General features: G+C 41.5%; 1 protein-coding gene across 1 annotated transcript; it reads right to left on the bottom strand.

The window, feature by feature from the left end:
• Window positions 1-214: 214 nt before the first annotated feature.
• On the bottom strand, window positions 215-9,038 carry LOC115145113 (DCN1-like protein 4). Its single transcript, XM_029686399.2, is given in 12 exon segments — window positions 215-2,496; window positions 2,610-2,712; window positions 2,820-2,924; window positions 3,467-3,575; window positions 3,817-3,908; window positions 4,099-4,169; window positions 4,775-4,863; window positions 5,838-5,925; window positions 6,794-6,833; window positions 7,268-7,338; window positions 8,952-8,999; window positions 9,002-9,038. Coding segments are annotated over 12 exon segments (900 nt in total). The 5' UTR covers window positions 9,030-9,038; the 3' UTR covers window positions 215-2,440.
• Window positions 9,039-10,551: the final 1,513 nt, after the last annotated feature.

Raw genomic sequence — 10,551 nt, 5'->3', positions numbered from 1 at the left:
GGATACCCGAATAATAAGGTGCACACACACACTGCACATGTAGTTATTACTGTGGTAATGCAATAGTCAGAACAAAAATACATTAGGCCTACAGTAGAGGGACCAAATATGATCCTGTGCAATTTAGGAACGCAGAATGAAACATCCTTTGACAACAATTGTTCACAATCGTTCTGTAAAAGGAAAATGACAAAGCAAAAATGAAAGACAACGATAAGTTAATAAACCCATTTATACGTAGAGATAGGTTACAGTGAAAACAGACATACATACTGTACATACAGTCAGGACAAAGTTGTTCTTCCTCCTGCAATACCAATGTAGAATACCATCTGAATTAGACTTTGTGCAAATGATTAGTGAGCCTTTTAGAAACTAGCTCCATCTCCTACCAAAACCTAATATACACAAATACACTGATTACTGACAGTCAAAGCATCATGGATCACTGATAGGTGAAGCTATCATGTGTTCTTATTACTTCAGAAATTGAACCATTTACTGTACATGCTTTAGTTCAGACCACTGGGTTTGACCAATAAATGATTGACATATGACCGGATACCATTCTTACACCACACCTTCAACACTGCACAAAACGTGTCTTCTTTCTCCAATTTCTCAAACTTTTGTTAATTTCAGTTCATGTCAATTTGTTTGAGAGACTAACAGTGTGGTTCTGTGTGTGTGTGTTAGAAGGGAGTGGTTGGGCAAATGCAGGATGGAACTCCTCTTCCCCAAATGAGTTTGCATGTGTGTTCCAGCTCTGAATATGCACAGTCATGGTTTTCATAAAGCGTTAAGACAACATGACCAAGGATATCAAATGAAGCACAAAAAAACACTTGCACAAATTCCTGTACAAAAACAACAACAATAAAATAAGTATTCAAAAAATCTCATCCATTCGCAGATGGCTCTGATGGAGAGCACGCATGCAAGGTTTCACTCTCATGACAATTGAGCGTCACATCACAGCTAGAGACAAAAGTTGACATGTGTTACAAGAACATTAGCCCTACGCTAGGCAAAAAGAACACCATTACATCACCACCGGGTTCTAAATCTAACCCGTCAATGTCCATGGTTTTGAGACCTCTTGAATGATACATGGCAATGCATGCATGCTGGGATTGGATTTCCCCTTAATGTACAGCCTGCCTACCCTACACAACCTATTCCTCAAAGGCCTTAAACAGTCTTCCAATTATAACACTCTCAGTACTGGGGAGAGAGAGAGGCTCGTTAGTAATATGGATTAAACTGGACATGTTCAGTGGACATAACAGAAGACAAGACCAAAGCAATATGCCAGATATGAAGAAAAAATAGAGGTACGTTTCTATTTTAACTTGCAACTTAGGCCAAACAGTCTAATTTAATCCTGAACGTATCCCTGACCACTGTGTGTGTGTGTGTGTGTGTGTGTGTGTGTGGGGTGCAAGTAAAGTGACTTCTATAAATGGTTAAAGAGGCACAGAAAACTCTTAAAAACCTACAGCTTAGAAACATAGATTGGTCACATAACCAATGAATGCTGGCCAGTCCACTAACGACTGACCACTGCACTGTAATAAGAGTTCATAAGCAGCACTGCTGATTGGTTAGTTGTTGTGGTATGAGGTAATCTGAAGCCTTCACCGGGGGCTACAAAGCTTTAGCACAGGCTGGTATCACAGTAAGACTAAGGATGGAAAAAAAGGGGCTCAAAAAGCACTGGCACAAATGACTTCATCACAGTAAACTGTACAGGTGTCATCATCCACCTGTAACAACAGCTTTAATGACCATGACTAAAATACCAACTACTGTAACACTCAGCCATTTGACAGTGTGCTTCTTCAAGAATTCCAATTCAACCCAAACAGGACAAAACTGATAGAAACGATGGGTTCTGTAGGTTATAAAGAGTCAAGCACAGATCAAGTTCAAAGCACGGATATGCAATAATTCAAATGTGACCGGGTCAAAATGACCTTGTTTTTAAGACTAAGACCGACCGTTCAAAATGGAGGGATTTAGTTTAATACCTCCTAACGGGAGCAAAGGGTTCAAGAGTGGATCTCTGGCACACACAAAACCATTTAGCCACTCATGAGAACACGATATCCTAACACGCAGCAATATGACATCACAGTGAGGGGGCGCAACGCCACTGGGGCTCGCCGTGTGATTACCCACAATGTAACATGGGTAGGGATCATTACCTGGAGAGGGTTTTTGTCTCCATGGTGACCTACATCCTAATCTCGCCAGAGCGGCTTGCACCTAACCCCCCCCCCCCCTCCCCCCAAACCATATCGCTATCATTACCTGGATGCGCCACCTGCCATCACTGACAAGCACCTCTCCCATTTTGTATTCTTTGTTTTTAGTTTTCTCATAGCCGTTTGTCATCGTCGTTGTATTATAACGTGGTTTTGTTGCAGTCTACCTGATGCTATGACATCTCTCTTTCTTTGTACCATTCCACAAACTCATCCAACAAAACGGGCCCTGACAAAAGGAGAGAGAAAAGAAGGATCGCGTTAAGAGCACTGATCCCTTGTACCACTTAGGGAATGAGTGAGTGTGTATTAGTGTGTGTGTGTGTGTATGTGTCCACTTACAGGCTCCATCCTCATCATAGTTACTGAGGTCTAGGTTGATTGTCCTGCTGAACTCTAGAACGTTGCACCACTGGTCTTTGTTGATAACCTTATACTTGGATTGCTGAATGACAGACAGGACAGGCAGTCAATACATAGTGACAAAACCGTGTCAAATGTTGTATGTACGGTATCAAGTTGAATGTTACACAGGTTAGTTAGACACCATACCTCTAAAAACTGATTGAATACAGGAAACAGTGGCCACGTCTTCCCCAGGAGAAGCCCCAGCATGCATTTGGCTGTGTTCAGGTCTAAACTCCTCTGGTCCTTTTCCTACAAAATCAGAAATGAAGGTCTCTATTCAATCAGTATCACGGAAATTCAGCTTTACAGCGTGACTGAAATTTAAAGGCAATGTTCCCGCTTTAGCGGAGACAGCCTTCCCTGTAAACATGTCGGCTCAAACGGAAATGACCTTTACATTTATTCTGCGGAGTCTGTAATGCCTCACCTTTACAGATTGAATAGAGCCCTAACAGATGTCTCAGAAGTCAGGGGTCAAATATGACTGACTCAATAGAAAGAGCAGTACTCCTGATGAGAGCTTCAGCCATGCAAGACAAATAGGAAAGTTATCTTCACACACTCAAAACTAAGAGCTGACAGCACAGACGTACTTCCCTACATGACGTCACTTATCCCTTGTGTTTATTTCTACAAATGGTAATAGTTTCATTTGTCTGTCATCTTTCGTGTGTTGAATCTAAACATCAACAAATAAATATAAGAGTCAAAATAAATATCCCAGGGGAATAAATATCCCAGTCAGAGGAAATCTAGTGAGAATACTGCAGATGCGGCTTTGTCTCACTCACCCGAGCAAAATCGAAGGCGTATCTGTAAATGAGCTTAAAGTTGGTGGTGTCGTTTAGGACAGACCTCAAGTAGTCCAGGGAGTTCCTCAGCCTCTCTGTGGAGTCGCACCTGACAACGCCAGAGAGACAAGTTAGAGACAGACTAGAGTCCCGGCTGACAGAGTACAGACTGTTGACTATAAAACAGACAGTTGAATATAAAGTAGACTATACAGACAGAGGCAGTCTATAAACCCAGTCTGGGGTCAGCACCATTTTGTACATGGCACAGCTAGAAAAGGACAAACTGTAGGGATAGACACACATAACACACGTACAGTAAAACACACAAACTGAGAGCAGAGACTTACTGCAGGGAGCCCATGCCTTTCAACCACTCCTGTAGAGTGAAGTAGCCCATACTCTGGGCATCCAGCTTCCAGGCCAAAACCAGCATCACCACCTGTTCACAAAGAACAGCATACACTCACATGCTATAACACAATGAGATGTTTACTTTTCAATGAGTCATTTTCGTCTTTGTGCCATCGCTGAATAACAGAGCTGTACCCAACTATAACCACCAAGTGCATGCACATGTGGATGGATTACAAATGTCATGTCTATGTAGATGGGTGACTAGCCATCCTTACATTCTCTGGTTCCACTCCAATATCTTCACAGAACTTCTCCATTCCCTCTGGCCCCACGACATCATCACAGCCTATCAAAGATACACACATATATATACAGGGCCATTATTTATGACATCATCCACTCCTACCAGAAACAAACACATAGGATTAATCTCTGATATTATGACAGCATAGTATGCCACAGACACAACAATGCTATGACATCACAACCATAGAGATTCTATTATATTTACATGGTGTGATATCATAATGTGGAGGTCAAAGCAGTCCCTATTATGACATCGCATCACGAAAACTATGATTGTAATCGCTATTGTTATGATGTCATAGAATTCTATGACATAGAATGAGGTAACAAAGTATTCTGACATCATCACAGCAAAAATTACAATCACAATGCGTACATACATACGTAACAATTCTCTATGACCCTATCCCACCTGCAGGTGACAAACACAAAACATTAATCTATGACATCATTTCAGCAAGCAAGAGACATCCTTTATGAAGCAATCAATGATGCCCGATTCACAGCTCTCACACAGTACAATTCAACTATGACATGAAAACCCAAATCTAAAATTAACAAAGGTATTTACACCATTATGGTCAGTGTGCTTATATAAACTGATAGAGAATTGCAAAATGTATATTTACAAACCTTGAGTCTCACCTGCGTACTCATAGAACCACTCCAGACATCTTTTACTGGAGAAGGTCTCTTCCTCTCGGATTTGTGGTGCCTCATGTTTTCTAAAAACACTGCATTTTGAAAAAGACCATTCAGACACAATCTACGGCACTGCACACCCAGCATATTTCACACATTACTGCGGGTGCTGGGAATACAGTGTGACCTAAAATCCTACCGTCTAGGAGCATATCAAATACTACGATGGAGAAAAAAGTTAATCCTGACAAATAACTATTGGATGAGCTATGTGATGGAAAGTCCTCTTGCTGCTCTTTTGGATTTCTAAGCTGACAATGAAGTATGCAAATCCACTGGGGAGACAAATCACGTGTCATCACGCATGCATACCGTTTCAGTGAACAGTTGAAAATCCAGAACAAAAATTGCACGCAATTGCGTAACATACTGGATTAGGTTCTGGGGGAGATGTATGAGAAAAAAGATACTGGACTGAGGAGCAAAAGCAGGGTGGTAGCTCCACCCGCCTCTCTCTGCAAGGCTATGGGTCAAACGTACCCTCCCCTTCCCGGATTTTCGATAAGACGCGCACACCCGCTAAATCAAGACTTGTTCAAATAACCAGTGACAAAAACCTGCGCACATCAACAACTGTTATTCGCTATGCCTCGATAAGACTGACAGCGTCTTTGCATCAACGCTTCGTAATTAAATGACACATCATTTTTATTATGCAAATCCAAAAATGTTTACTGGATATGTGTGCAACAAAAGTTCAACATCCACCTTTTGCTACTATTTCTGTCTAGCCCGACGCATACAATTTGATGCATACGTTGGATATATAGACCACAAAGAATGCACTGCAACTGCCTCCGCAAGGTAATGCTGCAAGGCAAACACAGCGTTTATTTGGAAATGAATGTACTTCTGGTGTCGGTGTGATGGAGGTGTTATTCATCCCCGTCTTTTGACAGCCTGTCCACGAGTGATTAGTGAATCTAAATAAGTTGGATATAATTCCTTTTATTGTGTAAAACCTGATGTAACTGATGCATTCGTTGGTGTAGCAGGTTGGTAGTACCTGTCCTGGCGACTCTTCTTAGCTGACAGATCATCTCCAGTAGTGGGTCTCCTCTTTTTCCTCGGAGGCATGGCTCTGGAGCGGCAGGCTGAGAGAAACACAATACGAGAGAGACAGAGAGTGAGGAGAGAGATATAGAGAACAGCAACCAGGTTTCCATCCAACCTTTTTATGCGAGTAAATACATGTCAGATAGAAAATGTATTGACAGGCCGTGATGGAAACAGCAAAATTGTCGGTAAACTTTCCAAATGTCGACAAAACAAAACACGCTAGACAAGGTGGGATCTTTTTGCGTCGGTAAAATGTATTATGTGAGAAATGGCCATGGAAATGCCTTTATGCGCAAATAACCATCACATCGAAGTAAACTAGGGAGCCACGCGATGATATGTTGTGTGGTCCTCCCACTACGACTTGGAAAAGCATGCAGTTAGACTACAGATTAAATAAGTTATGATGAACTTCCCAGGTTGGTGAAAGAGCACAATGATGAGCTTGATGCTCCTTTCAATAAATATGGAAGGTCTTATTCTGGTGACATGATGATCGATGCTTGACTGCCATTTGACAAATAAATCTTTTTGTCCATAATAATCTCATCATGTAGGCTATACCCGCACTGTATCCGTGAGCTGTTGGCTAGAGCGAACTTGCCAAGGCCAGAGTGGGAAAATTCGCTATATAACCAAAAGGATTGTGACAAAACAATCAGTAGGGTATAAAATTCAATAGAAACCCATTTAACTTGTCTTTTTCTTTTGGTACATGGGAATTGAACAGCTAAAGTCATTTTCATGTGCACTACGTCATCACGCACAGCCTTTAATCAATTAGATGGAAACACACATGTGGAAAATGATAATATTGTGTTAAAACCTGCCGCCAATTGGATGGAAACCTATAGCTAGTAAGTGTCATGTGGGTCTGCATTAAGGTGCAGGCAGGGTCGGTACCTGTGGAGTGACCGTCCTGTCCAACGTCCTCCGTCAGGTTCTGAGTGGAGAGATAAATGGAACTATATTAGGCAACCCCCACCAAGAGACACACACACACACACACAGCAGCACCGGCGTCCGCATGCAGTGAGCAAGGGAAGGGTGTGAGGGGAGGCCTGCGCTCTCATTTCCTCAAGCTTGTAACCTTTAGAGATGCAGTTATTATTTCAGAGAGAGAGAGGGAGGAGAGAAATAGGATGAGAGGAAGGATGAATTAATCCCTTTTAAGTATCCATCCAGGAATAGAAAAATCTATCCATGTCTATAACTCATTAATAACTAGGATTCATTTGTAGATAGGGGTAAATGTCCATGATCAAATTCTTAGCGTTTTGCCAGAGTAACTCCATAATGTAAACTGTTGGAACAGGTGGCTGGTACTCATATGTCACATGAAAAACACATAATGGTATGAGGGCAAAATGCTTTTACCAGCCTGTGCAGGGTGTGGTAGATTTTGTGGATGCTGGCCAATGTAGAAAAATGAGAGTTCAGCTGAAAATCTAAAGGAGGAAAAGTACATTTCAGCACATCTCTAAATGTAACACCACTACATTACATGCATTAGATATGGAACAGACGCGCAACAGCAACAGTAGGCAATATTAAACAATTATCTGCTTCTCAGAGAAACATAACCTTCTCACAGAAATATAGGTTTCCCAGGTCACTGATAGCTGGGAGAACTCACCATCTGTTACCCACACCCTGCCTACATCATCATGCTCCTCCCTCTGTCATAGGGGTCACATCTTTGCATTCAGCCAATAGGAATGAGAAGGTATGCATGTAACCATCTTAATCACCTTCATAATTTGCATCAAAGTAGTTGGGATGACTAAATAGTGATGTCAAACAGCCATAACTGCACATAATCAATGCCTTTCATCGTGATGGGATTGACAATAAAATGTTCATTTTTATGCTGAGCAGTTATAATCGTTCAGTAGGCATAATACCAACAAGAAATAGGTATGAAGGACAGTAGCTACGTAGATACATTAGAAGACAGTAATATAATACTGTAGTCACAGTCAGATCATGAGCAGGAATGACAGATGAGGATTGTATTCAAACGTAACAGGGTTCACAGAACGCCAGACAAAAAAAGTAGAGTGGTCGATTATGATTAAAAACCACGCCGACATGGCCTATCCAATAAAACATGTAATCTTCTCATCTGCGCTCACAAAGTGTCATTTTCGTTTTTAATCCGTTTCTTTAGTCAAAACGCTCACACACCTAGATCAACGAAAGGCCGAACCTCATGATAGCACTAACTGAATAGACTACTTAAAATAGCAATACAGACACACAACTTGCACAGAGTTTACAAAGTATCTGGAGAGTAGAGGGAGACATTATGGTTGTTGTAGTCCATTTCCTGGATCAAGGCTCTAAGATCTTGATCAATGGAGAGTGGAATTACACTACAATTCCCGCCCTCAGAAATTAACATTTCATTCTGCACCCCTCTCCTGACACTCACCCCAACTGATGAATGCATATTATATCGATACAAAAATGTTACATCCTATGGAATAGTGCATGCAAGTATCTTATGGTTCTCTTGCAACAGTTGATGTATATGACGCGCAGTCGGACAGCTCTATTGCAGCAAGCATATAAATATATTTTACAGAACTGCGTCACAATTTTCATCCTCTGTAATTTTCCGCAGTTGACTGGAAAACTGACCTATTTAGCCTACACAACATTGTTCCAAGTGTAACTTGCTTTGCAGTAGCACTTCATTCCCGTCCGTAAATAAGCGACAAAATAGCAGTATAATAGGTCGACAATAATTACATATTTAGCTGATGTATTCAACCGAATAGTATCCTTTGCAACGTTAGTTGTCCTAACAATAAGTCAACAAAAAGTGCGTACATTCAGCAATAACACAGTACAGTCCCTTTGTTGCGCCCCAAGACAACACTTGGAAATACAAAGAGAATGGCAATAGACAGATAGTCTGCACATACCTCTATTTGACACTCGATTAACAGTTAAATCTAAAGGCAAACAGATAGATGCAATAGATCCGGTCGCTGTTACGTAAGTTATCAATACGAGGAGCCTAAACACACCAAAAGCCACTACTATAGCTACTTACTTGCCGCATCAGAGTGCATTTTTATGAAACACACAACTGCCTGTGTGAAGTCCGCAGACCGGCCAGTAGGCGGGACATGTCAACATAACCAATGCCCACAGATGATTTGGGTGGACAAGGAACCTAGTAGCCGCACCCCTACTCCTTCATAATAGGCTGTCTCTGGTGTCATGTAGGAAATCTGAAGACAAAGAATTTGGACCCTCCTTTGGATGAACGTGAGAGGTCAAAATTCCAAACCAGGCCATCCCACCGCTGAAGTTCATTGGCTAGGAAAAGTACCTACGTATGTCAATGGAAGAGTTCGATTAAGATGCCTCGGTTTGAACCGAACTATGGCCCAACACGTGACCGGGCGAAACCGGTGAGCGAGGCACGCTCTTTTCAAATCAAACAGTAATCTGCGCCGCTCAGTCATATTGTGAATAGTGCAGCATCGTTCAGAAACATACATCTATTTATCATAAAATATATGCGCGAATTTTCAAACTGGTTTTCATTGTAACGGCAGATAAAGCGTTTTTATCTTAATCAATCACTTTTGCATTTGTTAACACATAATCAATACTCGTTACTCCACGACCTTAACCCAAAGTCACTTTTGTTTTGAGCCGACTTCTCCGCCGGCCAAAACGGAGCACCCGGCTCATGCCCGGGATGAGGCCCGGTTCCAAATGGACGCAATCAACGCTAAGCCGGGTCACCCGGGGAATGCCCTGAGCATTAATCGAATCCCCTCACTAATCGGAATTTCCTCGTGCAAGAACGAAAACCAACCCACGATGGACCTTCATTGGCCGGTTCACCCATTAGGAACCTCCCAATACGCTTTGTGAATGGTGAAAATTCTATTCAGTCATAAGCAACTACGTTTGTTGTAAAATACAATTGGTTACACAGAAAACTGTTGTTTACAGAAGGGCGTGATTTTATTTATTGTTCCCCATCTGAATGAATTGTTTTTTTGTCTCAAGTTCAAAATGATATTCTGACATCCCATGTTTCTGCAACATATTTGACAAGCATAATGCGTAAAGCTCAATTTTATAACATTCTGTGCCTGGCCTCAAATTCATAAATGTATGGAACTTAAAAAGCCATGTACTTTTCATTTCAAAGGACTTACATTTCATAGCTACCTTTGCAGAATAGGTGCTGCTTGATTCCACATAAGAGCAGCGCGTTAGTTTGATGGAATAGGTCGGCCTATATAACGACATTATAGTGATGGGTTTGACAGGGCAGCCTTTGTGGGGATCTCCCAGTCACATACCAGAACTGCAGGGAAAACATCCTGTTCTCACAAGAGGGGTTTAAGGAGGAGGAGGCATTTACTAAATTGTAGAGCACTGAGAGGTCAATACAGATTGAGTTACAGTGCTTCACTAGAGGGAAAATAAGAACATAATGAATTGTCACCTGGATTAATGGGTTAGAATGGGACAAATAAAGCAACATACACATTTTAGTCAAAAGGACATATGTTGTTCTGTGATTTTCAAATGAAACTGCAAACCTGGGTAAACAATGACATATCTACAACACTTCATTGTTTCCTGTAAATAAAGATCAGCAGGGTAGGCCACCAACACTTGGACAA

The sequence above is a fragment of the Oncorhynchus nerka genome, linkage group LG17 (assembly GCF_034236695.1).
Source record: "Oncorhynchus nerka isolate Pitt River linkage group LG17, Oner_Uvic_2.0, whole genome shotgun sequence".
Taxonomy (NCBI): domain Eukaryota; kingdom Metazoa; phylum Chordata; class Actinopteri; order Salmoniformes; family Salmonidae; genus Oncorhynchus; species Oncorhynchus nerka.
This window is presented reverse-complemented; position numbering and strand designations above follow the sequence as displayed.